Below are 21,868 nucleotides of genomic sequence, written 5' to 3'. Positions count from 1 at the left end.
TATCGTGTGTGCGTGCGTGTGTGTGTGCGTGCGTGTGTGCGTGTTTGTAGTGTAGTGGGTGAACGCTGAGAGGAAAATTAAAGGCCTCAATCAGAGCTAATGACAGAGTGAGAGGAGACCCTAACCACACACACTCACACACAAACACACACTCACACACATACATACACACACACACATTTCTGCATTGCCAGTGAGCCCTCATTTTATTGCCACTGAGGCGTGTCATCTGCCTAGCCACCTGCTCCTGCTTCACTGGGGCATCACGCATCATCATCCTGCGCCAGAATCTCCTAATAACATCATTGGGCTTTCATTCGCCCTTACTAACAGGTCCCTGGAGCCCATTAGGTCACGGTTTCCTGTCGGCCAGTGAAACTGCTATGTCCCCCATGAAAACCGTAAAGAGACAGGGCTCATAAGGCTTTTTAAAACTCCTACAACTGATGAAAACAAGAGTAAAAGAGAATGAGAAAAGAGTCCGATACCTTCAGCATGGGGTAGTGTTGTGTTCAGAGACATTTTGACAAGGTGATGACAGAGTGCTTATGTTTGGCAGGAGAGAGTAGTTTAGGGTAGTTTAGGGTACGGGAAGAGAAGCACACACATATTGAACACACACACACACACACACACAAAGGGAGACCAAGGGGATAGAGACAGATGAAAACAAGAAGTACTTCCGTCCAGAGAGAACGATGCATACTACATGGCAAAGATAAAGAAAAGGTCAAAAAGGTCACTGATACCTGGACCAGACCAAAAATGCTGATTAATTGTAGAATAAGGCTGTAGCGTAACAAAATGTGGGGAAAGGGAAGGGGTCTGAATACTTTCTGAATGCTCTGTATGTCTTGGTCCAATGTGATGCCATCCAGACATCATCCCAAAATCCCAAACCAACAGCACGGAATTCCGATCAGCTTTCGATTATTGCTGCAAAGACACAGCAATCATTCCTCACCTTCACTCTCACTCTTAAATATTTTGTCTTGCCCATTCACCCTCTGAATAGCACACATACACAATCCATGTCTCAATTGTCTTAAGGCTTAAAAATCCTTCTTTAACCTGTCCCCTCCCCTTCATCTACACTGATTGAAGTGGGTTTAACAAGTGACATCAATAAGGGATCATAGCTTTTTCACCTGGATTCACCTGGTTAGTCTATGTCATGGAAAGAGCAGGTGTCCTTAATGTTTTGTACAGTCAGTGTATGAGAGAGAGGAGATGAAGAGAGAGAAAGAGGGAGTGAGGGAAGAGAAAGAGGAATCTTGTTTTCATTAAAGGAGAAGATTGGACCAGCAGCCTTTGATCCCTGTCCATCAGAGATTCCATTATGGCCAGACAGGGCTGAGTTAACACCCGCAATGACATTCACACTCACACACACTCACACACACACACACACATGCACGCATACCCACAATGACATTCACACACACAAACACACGTACCCGCAATGACATTCACACATACACACACATACCCACAGTGAAATTCACAAACAGCTCAATTCTGTTATGCCCTTTCTTTTTACTATATTTCTCTCATCAATTTCATATTTTACTGTAGGTTTTCCCCTTGTGTGGTAGAGGTGGAGAGTACTGTAGGTTTTCCCCTTCTGTGGTAGAGGTGGAGAATAGTGTAGGTTTTCCCCTTCTGTAGTAGAGGTGGAGAATATTGGAGGTTTTCCCCTTCTGTGGTAGAGGTGGAGAATAGTGGAGGTTTTCCCCTTCTGTAGTAGAGGTGGAGAATAGTGGAGGTTTTCCCCTTCTGTGGTAGATGTGGAGAATAGTGGAGGTTTTTCCCTTGTGTAGTAGAGGTGGAGAATAGTGGAGGTTTTCCCCTTCCGTGGTAGATGTGGAGAATAGTGGAGGTTTTTCCCTTCTGTGGTAGATGTGGAGAATAGTGGAGGTTTTCCCCTTCTGTGGTAGATGTGGAGAATAGTGGAGGTTTTTCCCTTCTGTGGTAGATGTGGAGAATAGTGGAGGTTTTTCCCTTGTGTGGTAGATGTGGAGAATAGTGTAGGTTTTTCACTTGTGTGGTAGAGGTGGAGAATAGTGGAGGTTTTTCCCTTGTGTGGTAGATGTGGAGAATACTGTAGACAAACAGAATAGAAATAGAAATGTGTTGCCTGAGACTAAACAAGCCTCAGATTGAGTCATATTGACCCTAGTCAGATGTTTTATTTTAGCTCCAAGACACACGCACACACACACACACACACACACACACACACACACACACACACACACACACACACACACACACACACACACACACACACACACACACACACACACACACACACACACACACACGCACACACACACGCACTCTCTCTCAGAACAGAAAACAGCAAACATTGATGATCAGACTCACAGACTTTAAAAAAAGTCAAGAACACAAACAAAAAATCCTCATATGGGAAATGAGAAACAAATGTGCATGAAAATATTGGCATTGAATTTCACAATAGAGTTACAGTTATGTCAATATGCTCAAGTCTTCTAAGCGGGATAACGCTGCCACCTAGTGGCAAAAACCACCCAAAACAAAGATTTCTATCCAGTTTTCCAGTGAAATGCTCTTGAACTTCTGCAGGTCTGTTCATTATAGTAGCTCTATGAGTCAGATTTGTCAAGTATTTGCACCAGTAGACAAATAAATAAATAGCATCCATTATGTTCCATAGGAAGTTAAACAAAGTCGTAACCAAAATGGGTTTAAGTGAGAGAAATTTGATAATCCAACAAATTCAATGTTTCTTAAACAATATATTATTTTATTTGATATGATGATAAGCTCTAACTCCTTGTCCACATACTTTATACACAAACAGCCAGCGGTGATTTGTCTTCAAGGGACAATCTGTAATCTGTCAATTCGGCTCAACACTTTTCGGGGGATGCGGAATGTCGTATATATCATTGGCAAAATCTTACTAAATATGTTTTCTTTGTGTTTTGTTTCAGGTCGATTGTGATTCTTGCCGCAGGGGGAATGAGAAGTTACAGATTGCACCTTTAGAAGGATGGAGATGATTAAATGTCACAGTAATCTTTATAACCTTTATACTTCCCTGGACTGGAACAAGTTTAGAATCTTTTTTAACCCTTGACCTTTTATATTATTGACCAGGACAAAGTGCAACATTGTCTTTTCCTTTCTAACTCTCTGGCTCACTATCACTCACACTATTTACAATTCACTAAATATATTATTGATTCAAAATCATTTGCAGAATGTTAATTTTTAAAGTGCTATAAGCTCAATACAATTTTCATGTTTTCATGAATATTGTGAAGACTTGAATGTGCCCCGTGAGAATGCAAAACAACTCTATTTTGCGTAGCCCAATCCCAACACACCACACATGATTGAGCTGAATGTAAAGCCATCACCACCAGACAGGTGAACACGGTAAAACATTATATACAACAACTGAGAAAAAAAGGTTTGCTTCATAAAAAATAAAAACTCTCCAACATTTAACCATAGGAGTCCAAAACCTGACATTACAATATAATAAATCATATTCAATACATGATATTACATGAACACATGGCTTTGAGTCAAGCACAAGTCACACAAGTAAAATATGATTGTTAACAAGACAACAAGAACAACTACAGACCTGAATGACACACTCTCTGGGATGCCTTAGCTGATGTTTGAAATGGTTGCACTATGCTTTTATTCACAACACCCCCATTGATGACTATGCATCCTTTAATATTTGAGTTGATTCTGTGGCAAATCAACCAGTATTGTTGCATACTTTTTTAGGAAGCAATGTTGGTTGTGGGGGGGGGGGGTGTCTGTCTGTCTGTGTGTGCGTGTGTGTGTGTGTGTGTGTGTGCGTGCGTGCGTGCGTGCGTGCGTGCGTGCGTGCGTGCGTGCGTGCGTGCGTGCGTGCGTGCGTGCGTGCGTGCGTGTGTGCGTGTGTGTGTGTGTGTGTGTTGGGAAAAGTGGTGCCAAAGTAGAAACAAGTCTTCCCACAGAGTACTTCTTCATCCCAGTGGGTAAAACAAGCCGTCACATGCAGCTTGGGCCACAAGGGTTATAGAACGCTGTAGAAGATTCATGGGGCATTATGGGGCTTCGTAAAGCATCACAGCTTCAGCCTGTAGTCTTCAATCCTCTCAAGTGATTTGCTTACATTGGACACTTCACACAACTTACTAGTAAGAAAATAAAAGAGGAATTTGAGAGAGAGGGAGAGAGGGAGTTAGTGTATGAGCCAAGTAAACACTTCTCTGCGTGGGGTATAAATGAAGTGCACACTTACCGTCTGGCTCTCCCCATCAGAGCCATGTCTGGACTCTGAGCCGTAGTGCAGCGGAGAGTACATCCAGCTCCTGTCCTCCTGATTCTGTTGTTACACCAGCCAACCAGCAGAGGCAGCAGACACACAGGCAGCACAACCACAAGACCAGGAGGAGGAGAGAGAGACAAGTACATTTAGGGAGGAAGACATTCTACAAGTCCTATATAGCTCCATGTGGTAGGTTAGTTCCATGTGGTAGGTGTTAGTTCCATGTGGTAGGTGTTAGCTCCATGTGGTAGGTTAGTTCCATGTGGTAGGTGTTCCATTTTGCTCAAACTTGGCTACAAAAAGTGCCTAAGGGGCTAGGTAAGGTAGTGGTTGATTTGAGATGGGCACTACAAGCTCAGAATCAGGAGAAGGAAGCCTACACGAGTCGTCAACACTTTACGTTACACTACAAAACTAGGGCTTGTGCAACCAGCAGCCGTGACTTACATTGCAGCTTGAGCTTGAGTTGAGTTTCTTACGACCCAGCATTGGGGAGTACACCCAGTACCTCCCATCAGCATACTGATAATAAACAGACACATGACACACACGCAGACACAAGACACATACACAGACACATGTAAGGATAGGGGAGTAGATGAAGAGAAATGGACAAGGTAAGAGTATGAGAAACAGAGGGAGAATGGCTAGAGAGAGAGGGACAAAGAGAGACAAAAAGAAAGAGGCCCACAGACAGAAAGAGAGCGAGGGACATACAGAGAGAAAGAGAGAGAGAGAGACAGAGACACACAGACAGACAGAAAGAGAGAGAGGGAGACACACAGAGAGATAAACGAAGACACACAGCGAAATCGAGAGAGACAGAGACACAGAGAGAGAGGAGAGAGAGAGAGACAGACACAGACACAGACACAGATACAGACACAGACAGAGGGAGTGTGACAGGAGTTGGATGGGACAGCGGAGAGAGAGTAAAAAGAGAGTGAAGATGGAATAATACACCTCCAAAATGGATGAAGAAAGAACATACTGTACAGTGAGCTCCAACAGTATTGGGACAGGGACCAATTACAGCTGTTTTGTCTCAGACGCCCACATATCATACCCCCAAGACATGCTAACCTCTCATCATTACACTCTTAAAACATAGGGTTCCTAAAGGGTTCTGCGGCTGTCCGCATAGGAGAACCCTTTTTGGTTCCAGGTTGAACTCTTTTGGGGTCCATGTAGAACTCTCTGTGGAAAGGGTTCTAACTGGAACCAAAAGGGTTCTGCTTGGAACCAAAAGGGGTTCTTCAAAGGGTTCTCCTATGGGGACAGCCGAAGAACCGTTTTTATAAGTGAATTTGTCCCAATACTTTTGGTGCCCTAAAATGTACAAAAAGTTTAGTAATTTATAAACGGTTCACCTGATATGGATGAAAATCCCCTCAAATTAAAGCTATAGTCATTGTCATTGTATCATTTCAAATCCAAAGTGATGGAGCACAGAGCCAAAACAACAGTAATGTGTCACTGTCCAAATACTTCTGGAGCTCACTGTATATTGAATGAACCACCAGTCTGTTACTGACTGCTATTGACAACATATACTGACATGACTGAGTGATTATGAATCACATGACTGAGTGATTATGAATCACATGACTGAGTGATTATGAATCACATGACTGAGTGATTATGAATCACATGACTGAGTGATTATGAATCACATGACTGAGGGATTATGAATTACATGACTGAGGGATTATGAATCACATGACTGAGTGATTATGAATCACATGACTGAGTGATTATGAATTACATGACTGAGGGATTATGAATCACATGACTGAGTGATTATGAATTACATGACTGAGGGATTATGAATCACATGACTGAGGGATTATGAATCACATGACTGAGTGATTATGAACCAGATGACTGGATTAATATGGATCGGCCAGGCATGCGCCACACACATGCACCATGCAAACATGCAAACATCATGCAATACACACAACACAATACAGAACAGACTTTTAGTGCTGTATTCTGTAGTCTCTCCCCATTGCTGTTTCAGCAGTATAGTTATAATCCAGCATGTGGTGTCTCAGGGGTCAATCCAACCTCTATCGCCACATGCTTTAAAGCCACACTTTGTGATTAATGATCGATAGCAGCAAACTACACACACCCTCACCCTCACCCTCATAGATCAAACATGCTGTCCTTACTGCCCAACAGTAAGAAATCCAAAACCCCAGTAAACAAAAAGAGCTGTCACACCCAACACACGCACGCACGCGCACACACACACACACACACACACACACACACACACACACACACACACACACACACACACACACACACACACACACACACACACACACACACACATACAAGCAGTCACCCACACACGCACACACACACAAGCAGTCAAGAATACACGCACGCACACACACGACTTACGAAGTAGATGTCAGAGACTGGAACCTCCCCCTCCAGTGAGTTGTGGCTGACGGACGAGGTGACAGACAGATGATTGGACGAATAGCGTTCCGCTGTCACCTGGGGGCTCGGAGGGAGAGAGAAGGGAGGGGTGGTGGGAAGGAGTGAAGAATGGGGAGAGGAGGAGGGGTGGGTAGATGCAGGAGTGGTGGAAGAGGGAGGGGCGGAGGCTTGAGGGACTGCAGAGGGTGGAAGGGTGGAGGCGATGACAGCTGATGACTGAGGGGTGGAGGAAGGACGAGTGAAAGAATAGGGCAGAGTGGAGTTAGAGTGAGGGGCAGAGGAGGAAGAGATTGAGGGAGGAAGTGAATGAGGGAGAGTGGAAGCTGGAGGGAATGAGGAGGGAGGGGTGGAGGATGGAGGGGTGGAGGAGGAAGGAGGGGTTGAAAGAGGTGTAGAGGAGGTGGGGGCAGCAGCTGTGGCCTGTGTGATGACTTTCTCCTCTGTTACTTTAGAGTCCTGAAGGTCCTCTGGAACCACACTGTGACAGAGATAGAAACGCTACGGTCAGATAGGTGTGTGTGTGTGTGTGTGTGTGTGTGTGTGTGTGTGTGTGTGTGTGTGTGTGTGTGTGTGTGTGTGTGTGTGTGTGTGTGTGTGTGTGTGTGTGTGTGTGTGTGTGTGTGTGTGTGTGTGTGTACCTGGTTGTAGGTTCCCTCTTCACCTCCACCGCCACAGTGACGGTTTGCTCGTGCACTTCCACTACTTCCAGCTGTGACCTGAAACTACATGGGACAGCACAGGAAGTGACATCAGAACTTCAATCACAGTCAGAATGGTCAGATGGGATGAGATGTGTTGGATTGAAGGATAAGAAATAAGACTGCTTACCTGTCTTCATGGTCCCGTGGAGAATGAGTTGGCCTCCTGAAGGGTAGAACAGGGACAGGTGAGTGTGTATATGTAGGAGTGTGTGTGTAAATGTAGGAGAGTGTGTGTGTGTGTGTGTGTGTGTGTGTGTGTGTGTGTGTGTGTGTGTGTGTGTGTGTGTGTGTGTGTGTGTGTGTGTGTGTGTGTGTGTGTGTGTGTGTGTGTGTGTGTGTGTGTGTGTGTGTGTGTGTGTGTGTGTGCGTATATACGTGTACCTGAAGCGTGGGTGTTCTGGTGTGTCAAACGGTGTGGTAGGGAGAGAGTTGTTGGAGGAGAGAGTGGTCGCAATGGATGCTGTGGTCGCATCCTCAAAAGATGGAGGAGTGTGGGGGTGCTCTCTCTGACCTGACAGAGAGAGAGATAGACCCATTCAACCCCCATTTTGAATTAAATTGCTCATTAAATTGCTGACATTGAAAACAGTATCAGTATTAGTAATCTACCACTAGAGAACATGACACGTCACCTAAATAGCTTGTGTTGAAAAGAGCTCGGTCCTCAAACACTTGTTTGGATGTGGAGTGTAGTAACTGTCTTACCGTCCTCCTCCAGCAGGCGGGAGCCGCGAGCCGCTCTGAGGTGCAGGTCCTCGTTCTCCTGGTTCTCCACTCTCTCTATGGAGAGCTGTGTTTGGACACTGTTTTTGGGTGCGGGCAGAGCCCCTCCTCGCCCCCTCTTGGAGGGAGAAGACCTCAGGGCTGGATGGGAGGAGAAGATGAGAGAAGGAGGGAGAGGACAGAGGAAAATGAAATCAGTCAGATGGAAAACTCAATGAATCAATTACTCCATCTCGATATATGGTTTGTGAGCAGAAATATCGTTCCTGTTTTATTTTAAATGCATCTTATGAAGGCTTCAAAAAGCATTCATATATGCTTCATAAGCACTACATAAATGGGATTCATATATAACTGTATTTCATGATCTATAAAGGATTAATAAATGTGAACAAATAAATGCATGGTTATGTCACACAGCTATACAGTTATAGATGATTTGTGAAGCATTGAAGGCATATGAAGCCTTCATAAGATGCACGTCAAATAAATCGTGAATGAAATATCAAATAAAAACATTTGTAGTATGTAGTGTAATGTGTTTCTACTCACAGCAGCTCTTTCTGAAGACAGTGGTGCTGCAGAACTTGTAGAACCTGTCTGCATAGAAACTAGGCCTGTGGACTGACACTGTGTCCTGAGAGAGAGAGAGAGAGAGAGAGAGAGAGAGAGAGAGAGAGAGAGAGAGAGAGAGAGAGAGAGAGAGAGAGAGAGAGAGAGAGACAGAGAGCGTGCGAGAGAGAGAGAGAGAGAGAGAGAGAGAGAGAATGAGAGAGAGAATGTGAGAGAGAGGGAGAGTGAGAGAGAGAGAGAGAGAGAGAGAGAGAGAGAGAGAGAGAGAGAGAGAGAGAGAGAGAGAGAGAGAGAGAGAGGGAAAGAATGAGAGAGAGAGAGGTGGAGAGAGAGAGGGAAAGAATGAGAGAGAGAGAGAGAGAGAGAGAGAGAGAGAGAGAGAGAGAGAGAGAGAGAGAGAGAGAGAGAGAGAGAGAGAGAGAGAGAGAGAATGAGAGAGAGAGAGAATGAGAGAGAGAGGGAGAGAGAGGGAGAGTGAGAGGGAGAGAGAGAGAGGGAAAGAATGAGAGAGAGAGAGAGAGAGAGAGAGAGAGAGAGAGAGAGAGAGAGAGAGAGAGAGAGAGAGAGAGAGAGAGAGAGAGAGAGAGAGAGAGAGAGAGAGAGAGAGAGAGAGAAAATTACAAATCCTTGAATTAGCAGTCAAAGACTATCAGAATCCTGTGGATACCCCAATTACAGAAGAAGAATTATTGGAAAAACTATGCAATCTCCAACCCAAAAAGGCCTGTGGTGCTGATGGTTTTTTAAATGAAATGATCAAATATACAGACCACAAATTCAAATTGGCTATACTCAAACTCTTCAACATTATCCTCACTGCAGGTATTTTCCCCGATATTTGGAACCAGGGATTGATCACACCAATCTATAAAAATGGAGACAAATTTGACCCAAATAATTACAGAGGAATTTGCGTTAACAGCAACTTGGGGAAAATTCTCTGCAGTATTATAAATAGCAGACTACATCATTTCCTTGACGAACACAACGTCCTGAGCAGAAGCCAGATTGGATTTCTAAAAAATGATCGTACAACAGACCACATTTACACCCTCCACACTCTAATTGATAAACAAGTTAACCAAAACAAAGGCAAAATCTACTCGTGTTTTGTAGATTTCAAGAAAGCATTTGATTCAATTTGGCACTAAGGTCTTTTTTATAAACTAATTGTCACGAATCCCGCTTCCTGAGTCTGGGTTTGCCTGTGTGTCTGTCCTGGAGTGTGTTTCAGGTGTCCTGGAACGCACCCTGTCTGGTTGCCGGGCGAATTAGCTCATTGGGAGATTGATTTCACCCGCACCTGTTTCCCGTCAGTAATCTGCACACCTGTCCTGATCATCATCTCTACCCTTCAAAAGCTCTGACCTGACTTCCATTCCCTGCCGGATCGTTAGCCATGAACAGTATGTTGTGCCTGAGTACCAGACTCCAGTTGGATAGAATTTGTTTTGTTGTTTTCATTTACGTATTGCTTGCCTTGAACTTACCTCCGTTTGTTTTGTCTTCAGTTACTCACCTGGATCATTCACTCCATTCCCGCCTGGTTGACAGAGGATTCTGCTACTACATTGGATTCACCTATTTCCTCTCATCTACTCACCACCGCTGCCCGCTACGCCATCTGGATATATCTACCTTTTCACATTTCACTGTAAATAAATACTCACCTTCTTCCTACGCTCCTTGTCCTGGTCTGCTTCTGGGTTCGATCTTGAAAGATCGTGACAGAACGATCCGGCCAGTAATGAACCCAGCGGACCTGGACTCCGTTTGCCATGCCATTACCCTGCAGGAGAAGAAATTGGGACAACACAATACGGCGCTACAGGAGATAGCGAGTTCGATCCAGAATTTATCTGCTAGCTTGACACAAGTCCAGGATCAGCTCAGTTTGCAGGTGATTCATTCACCACCGGTTTCACCCATCTCACCTGCCGTGTCTGAAGCGGTTCCATTTCGTGAACCCAAGGTACCGACGCCTGATAAATATGAAGGGGATTTGGGAAAATGTCGTTCGTTTCTTATGCAGTGTGGGTTAGTGTTTGATCTACAGCCCCATTCTTACGCCACTGACAAGGCTAGGATAGCCTTGGTTATTGAACTGTTGCGTGGAAGAGCTCTGGAATGGGCTTCAGCCGTTTGGGAACGACAGGGAACCTGCACGGCTTCATATCAGGAGTTCACGGGAGAGATGAGGAAGCTTTTTGATCATCCAGTCCGAGGTAAGGACGCAGCTAAACGTTTGTTCTCTCTTCGCCAAGGAGATCGCAGTGTGGCAGATTTTATGATTGAGTTCAGGACATTGGCTGTGGAGAGTGGTTGGAATGAGGAGTCACTACAAGCGGTTTTTTACAAGGGGTTGTCAGATGAACTTAAGGATGAGCTGATTTCTTATCCAGAGCCTAGTGACTTAGACAGCTTGGTCGCTTTATCTATTCGGGTTGATAATAGAGTCCGAGAGAGAAGGAGGGAGAAGCAGTGGGGTCTATCCAATCAATCTGTAACTCGGTTACCATTCGGTTCAGGAGGTGAACCAGGACGTATTGATCGTTATTCTCCACACGGGATTAGTGGAGGAGTCTTGCCACCAGATTCTGAACCAATGCAAGTGGGGCGACACGGGCTAACTAAGGAGGAGCGCCAACGTAGACGTGAGACCAATAGCTCTTTCTACTGTGGTAGATCGGGACATTACAACTCCGCTTGTCCACAGCGCCCGTTAAACTGCCCGGCTCGCTAAATTTGGGAGGAATTTTAGCGAGCCAGTTTCAATCTCTCAAGGATCTTGTCAGACCCCGTTTTCCTGCGACCCTTATGAATAAGGATCAGAGTTTTGACCTGAACGCTTTTATCGATTCAGGTGCCGATGGCAACTTTATGGATGCCGACTTGGTGGAACAGCTGGGGCTTTCCAAGGAGCAATTGCCGGAAGCCATTGAAGCAACCACTCTGAACGGCAGTAGTCTGGCACGGATCACTATGAGGACTGAACCGGTTAAGATGTTGGTGTCGGGAAATCATTCAGAGTTTATCTCTTTCTTCATTTTGTCCTCGCCCCATGTTCCTCTGGTTCTTGGTTACCCCTGGCTGAAGGAACACAATCCCTCGTTTGATTGGGTGACAGGGAAGGTAACTAGTTGGAACATTGAGTGTCATGCTAACTGCCTTAGGACTGCCTGTTCTCCTGCTGTTTCCAGTCAGGTCAGTGACTCTGCTCCTCCTGATTTGTCCCTGGTTCCAGAAACATATCACGAGTTGGGTGAGGTATTCAGTAAACAGAAGGCTCTGTCTCTTCCTCCCCACCGACCTTATGATTGTGCGATTAATCTGTTTCCTGGATCTGCCTTTCCCAAGGGACGGTTATACAGTATCTCTCGACCGGAACGTGAGGCCTTGGAGACCTACATCAAGGAGTCTCTAGCTACAGGTCTCATTCGGCCATCGTCATCACCTTTGGGAGCAGGATTTTTTTTTGTGAGCAAGAAGGATGGTTCTCTTCGACCGTGTATTGATTATCGGGGTTTGAATGAGATTACGGTTAAGAACAAGTATCCCCTGCCCTTGATGAGCTCGGCTTTCGATTCCTTACAGGGTGCTACGGTTTTTACGAAGCTTGATTTACGTAATGCTTATCATTTGGTTCGGATCAAGGAGGGGGACGAGTGGTTGACTGGGTTCAATACTCCGATGGGACATTTTGAGTACCAGGTGATGCCGTTTGGACTGACCAACGCTCCGGCGGTGTTCCAAAGTATGGTGAATGACGTTTTGAGAGATATGATTGGTATTTTTGTGTTCGTTTACCTGGATGATATCCTCATCTTCTCAAAGGAGCTTTCTAGCCACGTTCTGCATGTCAAGCAGGTCCTGCAGCGGTTATTGGAGAACCGTCTGTTCGTGAAGGCGGAGAAGTGTGATTTTCACGCCCATACAACGTCCTTCCTCGGGTACATCATATCCAGGGGAGAGATCAAGATGGACCAAGAGAAGGTTCGGGCGGTTCGGGATTGGGTCCAGCCCGGTACAAGATTGCAGCTCCAGAGATTCCTGGGGTTTGCGAATTTTTATCGGAGGTTTATCCGTGACTACAGCCGGGTGGCTGCACCTTTAACTGCCCTGACGTCTTGCACCAGAAAGTTCTGTTGGACTCCTGAGGCAGACCGAGCATTTCTGGACTTGAAGAGCCGATTCACCAACGCCCCGATTCTCTCTCAACCTGACACTTCCCGTCAGTTCGTTGTGGAAGTGGATGCTTCTGATGTGGGTGTGGGCGCCATCCTGTCCCAGCGTAGCTCCACTGACGGTAAACTCCATCCCTGCGCGTTCTACTCTGGTCGTCTTTCTCCAGCTGAAAGAAACTACGATGTGGGTAACCGGGAGCTTCTCGCTGTGAAGCTTGCCTTGGAGGAGTGGCGGCACTGGTTGGAGGGAGCGGAGCAACCGTTTGTGGTCTGGACTGACCACAAGAATCTGGCTTACGTACAATCGGCTAAACGTCTCAACGCCCGTCAGGCTAGGTGGGCCTTGTTTTTTGGACGTTTCAATTTTTCCCTGACGTTCCGACCTGGGTCTAAGAACGGGAAGGCGGACGCCCTGTCCCGGATGTTCTCTAAGACGGAGGAGAGTGGGGTCAAGACTGAGACGATTCTTCCCCAGAATGTTGTCGTGGGAGCCGTTACATGGAGGATAGAGGAGGATGTGATGGCGGCCCTTCGGACGCAGCCCGGCCCCGGTAACGGTCCACCCGGTCGGTTGTTCGTACCCGAGTCGGTCCGTTCTGCTGTCCTTCAGTGGTCCCACGCCAGCAAGATAGCTTGTCACCCTGGCGTTGCTCGGACTATGGCACTACTGCGCAGACGTTTTTGGTGGCCTGCCATGGGAGAAGATACCCGGAGGTTTGTTGCCGCATGTCCTGTTTGTGCCCAGAACAAGAGTACCAATCGGCCCAGCTCTGGGCTTCTTCACCCCCTACCTATTCCTCGGCGACCTTGGTCGCATCTGGCCCTGGATTTTGTCACGGGATTGCCCCCTTCTGTTGGGAACACGGTCATTCTGACCATTGTGGACAGATTCAGCAAGTTTGCTCATTTTGTTCCTCTCTCCAAGCTTCCATCGGCTACGGAGACGTCCGAGATCCTGGTCAGGGAGGTTTTCAGGGTTCACGGATTGCCCAGTGACATTGTGTCTGACCGTGGTCCTCAGTTTACCTCTGCTGTCTGGAAATCCTTCTGTTTGGCCATTGGAGCTACAGTCAGTCTCACTTCTGGATTTCACCCACAATCTAATGGTCAAGCGGAGAGAGCCAACCAGAAGATGGAGTCCACGCTGCGTTGTCTTGTCTCCTCTGATCCCACCTCTTGGTCATCTCAATTACCCTGGGTTGAGTATGCCCATAATACCCTTCCTTCATCTGCCACTGGGATGTCCCCCTTCCAATGCCTTTACGGATACCAACCTCCTTTGTTTCCTTCTCAGGAGAGGGATCTCTCGGTTCCCTCTGTCCAGACCCATATTCGTCGTTGCCACCGGACCTGGCATCGGGCCAGGAAGGCTCTCCTTAGAGTTTCTGACCGGTATCAGATACAGGCGAACCGTCGCCGTATTCCTGCCCCAGCTTATACGGTTGGAGATAAGGTTTGGTTGGCTACACGGGATCTTCCTCTACGGACGGAGTCAAGGAAGTTGTCACCTAAGTTCATTGGTCCGTTTGTAGTGGAGAGAATCATAAATCCTGTGGTGGTTCGACTCAAGTTGCCTGCAACACTTAGAGTGCATCCCACTTTTCATGTCTCCTGTCTCAAGCCGGTTCACCTCAGTCCTCTGTTGCCTCCTCCTCCTCGTCCTCCTCCTCCTCGGATGATCGGAGGTGGTCCTGTCTACACGGTGCGCCGCATCATGGACTCCAGACGGCGGGGTCGAGGGTACCAGTTTCTAGTGGACTGGGAAGGATATGGTCCAGAGGAGAGGAGTTGGATTCCTCGGCGACAGATTCTGGATGACGACCTGATTCGTGACTTCTACCGCCTCCATCCTGGCGCTCCAGGTAGTCCGCCCGGTGGCGTTCGTCGGAGGGGGGGTACTGTCACGAATCCCGCTTCCTGAGTCTGGGTTTGCCTGTGTGTCTGTCCTGGAGTGTGTTTCAGGTGTCCTGGAACGCACCCTGTCTGGTTGCCGGGCGAATTAGCTCATTGGGAGATTGATTTCACCCGCACCTGTTTCCCGTCAGTAATCTGCACACCTGTCCTGATCATCATCTCTACCCTTCAAAAGCTCTGACCTGACTTCCATTCCCTGCCGGATCGTTAGCCATGAACAGTATGTTGTGCCTGAGTACCAGACTCCAGTTGGATAGAATTTGTTTTGTTGTTTTCATTTACGTATTGCTTGCCTTGAACTTACCTCCGTTTGTTTTGTCTTCAGTTACTCACCTGGATCATTCACTCCATTCCCGCCTGGTTGACAGAGGATTCTGCTACTACATTGGATTCACCTATTTCCTCTCATCTACTCACCACCGCTGCCCGCTACGCCATCTGGATATATCTACCTTTTCACATTTCACTGTAAATAAATACTCACCTTCTTCCTACGCTCCTTGTCCTGGTCTGCTTCTGGGTTCGATCTTGAAAGATCGTGACACTAATAGAAAGTGGTATTGGAGGGAAAACATATTATTTTATTAAATCAATGTACACTAAAAACAAATGTGCGGTTAAAATTGGCAACAAGCAAACAGACTTCTTCTCTCAGGGGCGTGGAGTGAAACAGGGCTGCCCAATAAGTCCAACATTATTTAACATCTACATTAATGAATTAGCAAAAACATTAGAAGAATCGGCAGCACCTGGTATCACCCTACACAACACTGAAATCAAGTGTCTGCTGTACACAGATGACCTGGTGCTGCTGTCTCCCACTAAAGAGGGGTTACAGCAGCACCTAGATCGTCTTCACAGGTTCTGTCAGACCTGGGCTCTGACCGTTAACCTAAAAAAAACAAATATAATGATATTCCAAAAAAGGTCCGGAAATAAGGATGACAAATATAAATTCTATTTGGACACAGTTTTATTAGAACACACCAAAAACGACACATATCTAGGACTAAATATCAGCAACACAGGTAGCTTTCACATGGCTGTGAATGAGCTGAGAGACAAAGCAAGAAGAGCATTCTATGCCATTAAAAGGAACATCAAAATTGAAATTCCAATTAGAATCTGGCTCAAAATGTTTCAATCAGTTATAGAACCAATTGCTCTATATGGCAGTGAAGTATAGGGTCCACTCTCTAATAATGAATTTACCAAATGGGACAAACATCCAATTGAAATATTGCATGCAGAGTTTTGCAAGTACAAAGAAAAACTCCAAATAACGCATGTAGGGCAGAATTGGGCCAATACCCCTCCTCATTCGAATAGAAAAAAGAGCCATCAAATTTTACAACCATCTAAAAACAAGTGACCCTAAAACATTCCATCACACAGCTCTACAATGTCAAGAGATGAAACCAGAGAAGAGTCCCCTCAGCCAGCTAGTTCTGAGGCTCAGTTCACCAACCCAAACCAACCCCATAGAGCCTCGGGACAGCCCTCAGAAAATCTGGCCCAACCAAATCATCACAAAACAAAAAGAAAAATATATCACCTATTGGAAAGACACCACAAAAAATCTAAGTAAACTTCAATGCTATTTGGCTCTAAACAGACAGTACATGGTGGCAGACTATCTGACCACTGTGACTGATAGAAAACTGAAGAAAACATTGACTAGGTACAGACTCAGTGAGCACAGTCTGGCTATAGAGACCGGTCGTCACAGACAAACCTGGCTGCCCAGAGAGGACAGGCAGTGCTCACTCTGCTCCAGGGGAGAGGTAGAGACAGAGGTGCATTTCCGACTACACTGTGACAAATACTCAGACCTAAGAGCATATTTCTTTCCCAAAATTATAATTCAATACAAAGAATTTGAAACTATAAAAGATGAAGAAAAAATCTAATATTTATTGGGTGAAAAGCCAAAATGTGCAGTTTTGGCAGCCAAATATGTGTCCTCCTGCCACAACCTGAGGGACAGCCAGTGAAAAATGCAAAATAATGTTGATAATATTTCCCATTTAGCTTAGTTTTGTTTTGTCTTTCATACCAGGTCATATGTCTTCTCAGTCATGTTGACACTGGTCTACTACCATTGCTTTAATGTATTGGTGTTCTGATTAATATTGCTGTTGTAGCTGTTAGTAATGGTAATCCCATGTCCACTACTACTATTATTATTGCTGTTGGTCCCACCATTTATTTTTATATATATATATATATATTTTGTATATATATACATATATATTTGATTTTGATTTTTCGATATGTATACTTTGACATTGTAAGTAATAATGAACTTGCCATGTCAATAAAGTCAATTGAATTGAATTGAATTGAATTGAATTGAATTGAGAGAGAGAGAGAGAGAGAGAGAGAGAGAGAGAGAGAGAGAGAGAGAGAGAGAGAGAGAGAGAGAGAGAGAGAGAGAGAGAGAGAGAGAGAGAGAGAGAGCGAGAGAGAGAGAGAGAGAGAGAGAGAGAGAGAGAGAGAGAGAGAGAGAGAGAGAGAGAGTTTTGAGTTTTAAATAATCTTTATTGGGTCTGGAAACCCACCACACAATAAATACTCATACAAAACCACAGTTACACATCAATTAAAAACACAACTCCAACTCCTCCTCCACAGTAACTAAACACAACAGCCTCTGAATACCCCATATACTCAAAAACAGATCAATATTGTTGACAAGTTTATAATAGGCAAACTCAACCCTTATTCTCGCTGCCACCATTCCCTCCAGCATTCCCACCACATCCACAGACCCTTGTCCCCGAATACTGTTCTTTCGGGTCTTCCATATCGCTAATTTTGCTGCCCCTAACACAAAATGAAGCAACACAACGACACCTTTTTGACTGAACCTGTACTTTGGCCCAAATATATACAGTTGGGAAGAGAAAACCACTCCCAACGTTGAGAACCAGTCAGTAATCAGGTCAATCATCCCGACCAACCTGGGACACAGTAAAAACAGGTGTGCCAGAGTTTCAGACTCTGCACAGAATGGACACCCCTCCCCAACAGTAGGGTCCAGGTGTACCAGATGCATGTTGGTGGCTATAGCTCCATGTATTATCCTCCATTGGAGGTCAGCTGTCCTCTTATCAATCGGCAGTTTGTATAAGGATCGCCAACAGCCTTTTGGGGAAGCACCTGGACCAAGCACACCCGCCCACCTCGTCGATTTTACCCCTTCCAGGGAAGAGGCATGGGACACCTTTACACATATTCTGTACATGGCCTTCTTTCCCACCTCCTTGAACTCCCCCAGCTCCGGGGTATCGAAGGAAAGCAGCATCCCCACATCCTCCTCAAATGCCCCCACCGCAGCACTAACAATCAGTGCAGGGAACATATAATCCAGACCCTCCTTCCACCGATCAGAATTGGAAATTTCAGTCACATACTGACGATGAAGAACTGGCAAGGAGTCACAGACCTCAGCGACGACCTTCCTCAGTAGGCGAGATGATCGGATCCCCGCTCTTTCTCCCAGCTCCTCCAACGATCTGCTCCTGCTCTGCATCAGATGACCCAGCTTGGTGCACCCCACACCTAACAGGCATGAACGCAGGCTGGCTGAACCCAGAGCACTGGACTGGATGGCAGTGTTATAAAAAAGAGGCTCTTCAAAAATCCACATCCCTGGTAGCGTGCCGGCCTTACGGGACTTGTCAAGAACCCTCCAAGCCTGCATAACAGACTCATAAAATGGAGTCAGGCCATTCAACTCACCCCCCTCCAGCTTTAAGAGGAAAAGGTGCTTGTCTAAGCCCAAACAGCCCGCTCTCCTCATCAATGCGTAGGCTGTGTCGACCCAGCTAGAACCGTCACTGTATAACAGTCTCTGGGCTGCTTGAAGCCGGAAAGCCATGATCCTAGAGGAAATGTCCACCAGGCCTTGTCCCCCCTCGTGCAGTGGCAGGTACAGGGCTGCAGCTTTGATCCAGTGTTGTCCAGACCAGAAGAAATTGACAAGGGTCCTCTGAAGCTCTTGTATCAGACCCTTTGGTGGCTGCAAAATCATTAGTCTGTGCCACAGGGTAGAGGCAGCAAGATTATTAATTACCAGTACCCTTCCCCTATAAGACAACTGGGGTAGCACCCATTTCCATCTTGACAGTCTGGCACACACTTTCTCCACTACACCCTCCCAGTTCTTTTTCTGAAAGACATCAGAGCCTAGAAAAACACCCAATGTCTTCATTCCATCTCTGCCCCACTGAAGCCCCCCTGGTAACCGTGGAGCGGACCCTATCTGAAGCTGACCTGCCCACAGCGCTTCACTCTTTCCCCAATTGACTCTCGCTGAGGAGGCACCCTCATACACCATTAAAGCGTCTGAGAGAACCTTAACATCCTCAGCCCCTGTAATAAAAACTGTCACATCATCTGCATACGCAGACAGTGCTATCGTGGGTCCCTTCATTACACCTGGCACAGAGAAACCAGTAAGCTTCGCTCTTAAAAAACAAAGCATTGGTTCAATTGCCAGACTATATAACTGCCCTGAAATTGGGCATCCCTGCCTGATGCCCCTTTGGACAGGGATGGGGCAACTCAAACCACCCCCCACCTTCACCATACACGAGGCCCCAGCATACAGTAAATTCATCCAAGACAAAAAAACATCCCCAAACCCAAAGGCTTTCATCGTTTTAAACAAATACTGGTGGTCCACTCGGTCAAAAGCCTTCTCCTGATCCAAAGAAAGTAAACCCACATTTACATCAGACAGTTTACAAATGTCTAAAACATCTCTTATCAGAGACAAGTTGTCAACAATTGAGCGATCAGGTACACAGTAGGACTGGTCCTTGTGGACCAACAATCCCAGATACTCTTTCAACCTGTTTGAGAGACATTTAGAAACTATTTTGTATTCTGCACACAGCAAAGCAACAGGTCTCCAATTTTTTATGAGAGCCAAATCCCCCTTTTTTGGCAACAGTGAAAGAACAGCACGTTGACAGGATACAGGAAGAGAACCCTCATGAAAAGATTCACACACCACTTTATAAAAATCCTCCCCAATAGACCCCCAAAAATGCTTATAGAACTCAGATGGTAAACCATCAATGCCAGGAGCTCGGCCTGTTGAGAGCTGCATAACTGCTGTGGACAGCTCTTGCAGTGTAATGTCAGAGTCCAATGCGACTCTCTGTTCAGTTCCCAATTGAGGAAGACCGTGTAACAACTGGTCAGTACACATAGAGTCACAATCCTCCGCCTTATACAGGGCAGAGTAGAAATCCACGGCATGTTGACGCATTTCACTGTCATCCGTGGTCACCTTCCCATCAGGGAGACGAAGGCAGACCATCTGTTTACGTTGTAATTTCGACTGTCCAAGGTTAAAGAAAAAAGCACTAGGAGCATCCATGTCCTTGAGGGAAGCGAAACGAGACCTAATCAAGGCACCTTTCACTCTTTCATGCAGAAACGACCTCAGTTCATGTCTCTTGTCCTGTAAGTTCATGACTAGTCCAGGGTCATTCTGAGTGAGCAGCTTCAATTCAATTGATTTTATGTCCTGTTCAAGGGCCTTGATAGTCTCTTTAACTTCAATTTGAGACAAAGCAGTATACTGTTGACAAAATACTCGTATTTGGGCCTTCCCAACATCCCACCATTGTCTCAAGGACTCAAAATTCCCTTTTGTAACCCTCCATTTTTCCCAAAACAACAAAAACATTTCACAAAACTTGACATCATGTAACAATTTAACATTAAAATACCAGTAAGGTGATGACCTTCGTGGACAAGTGAATATCAGCAGTAATAATATGATGATCAGAGAAACCCACAGGAGTAATGGCACACCTTCCAACCCTACTACAGTATTGATCAGATACGTACAACCTATCTAACCTTGCTGCACTGACACGACCTTCATTCACTTTCAACCATGTGTACTGCCTAACTTTTGCATTCCTTACTCTCCACACATCAGAAAACTCTAACTCAGTTAATAGGCCAGACAGGAAAGTGGCTGACCGCAGGTGAGGTTCTTCAGCGTTGCGATCAACAGTAAAATCCACAGTACAGTTCCAGTCCCCCCCTAAAACCATACACCCCTCTTGGTCACACTGTCTTAAGGTTTATTTTATTTTATCAAACACAACAAGACGCTCGGTACCCTCATTAGGAGCATAAACATTCAAAAAAACAAACAAAAACCCCATAACATCCACCTTGACCAATAAAACCTGACCCTTGACAATCTCTGTTGTAGATACCACAGTCACCCCTAAGCCTGAGGAAAACAAGATGGCCACCCCAGCACTGAAATTAGTACCATGACTGAGTATATGCTGCCCCTCCCACCACATTCCCCAGTCAACCTCATTATCCTCATCACTATGTGTCTCCTGTAGGAAAACTACATTAAGCCTTTTCTGTTTTATTTCTTCTAATACCCAAGCCCTCTTATTTCTGTCCCTTCCCCCATTAATATTGAGAGAGCCTACCCTTAGTACCTCCATGTAGAAAAGAGAAAGGAAAAGCAGAAGATACCACAGAGAAACCAAAGAGAAAAAAGACACCCTATGAAGCATGATCATCATCATTATTTACTCTTTTTCTTATTAACCTGACCACGTTTCCCACCACCTTTTGCTGCTGTAACAGCAGTAACAAATTTCCTCAAGCGAAACCGCTTCTTCTCACTCAACTCGTCCAACCCCACCGTCTTCTGTAACATCACAGCTGACCTCACAAACTTATCAACATCAAAATATTCTGCCAATTTGACAGATTTCCCAAAGGTCTGATCCAGAAAACCATTTACCTCCTCTAGATCATAAATTGAGTCCTCACCAGCTGCTGTCATATCAGAAGAGATATCCATATCCTTCTCCTGATCCTCCTCAGCTGAGGCCACAGACCACTGACTCCCTTCTACCACATCCCTTTCAACACTCCCCACTTGCACCTCATCACTCGTACCAGGCATCTCCTCCACTACCTGGGAGACTAGCCCCACC

At 45.8% G+C, this 21,868-nt stretch overlaps 1 protein-coding gene across 1 annotated transcript in view; it reads right to left on the bottom strand.

Annotated features, from left to right (window-relative positions):
- Positions 1 to 4,735: 4,735 nt before the first annotated feature.
- Positions 4,736 to 21,868, bottom strand: part of LOC120055390 (phosphatidylinositol 4-phosphate 5-kinase type-1 gamma-like) — a 34,680-nt gene continuing 17,547 nt past the window's right edge. Inside the window, exons 9-16 of the mRNA XM_039003255.1 lie at positions 8,755 to 8,839; positions 8,185 to 8,343; positions 7,861 to 7,990; positions 7,607 to 7,642; positions 7,417 to 7,494; positions 7,226 to 7,256; positions 6,737 to 6,994; positions 4,736 to 4,843 (exon numbers count right to left, since the gene is read on the bottom strand). Coding sequence (XP_038859183.1) covers positions 4,736 to 4,843; positions 6,737 to 6,994; positions 7,226 to 7,256; positions 7,417 to 7,494; positions 7,607 to 7,642; positions 7,861 to 7,990; positions 8,185 to 8,343; positions 8,755 to 8,839 — 885 coding nt within the window. The remainder of the gene's footprint in view (positions 4,844 to 6,736; positions 6,995 to 7,225; positions 7,257 to 7,416; positions 7,495 to 7,606; positions 7,643 to 7,860; positions 7,991 to 8,184; positions 8,344 to 8,754; positions 8,840 to 21,868) is intronic.

This window comes from Salvelinus namaycush, chromosome 11 (assembly GCF_016432855.1).
Source record: "Salvelinus namaycush isolate Seneca chromosome 11, SaNama_1.0, whole genome shotgun sequence".
In the NCBI taxonomy this organism is placed as follows: Eukaryota; Metazoa; Chordata; class Actinopteri; order Salmoniformes; family Salmonidae; genus Salvelinus; species Salvelinus namaycush.
Note: the sequence above shows the minus strand (reverse complement) of the source record. Positions and strands in the feature narration are given on the sequence as shown.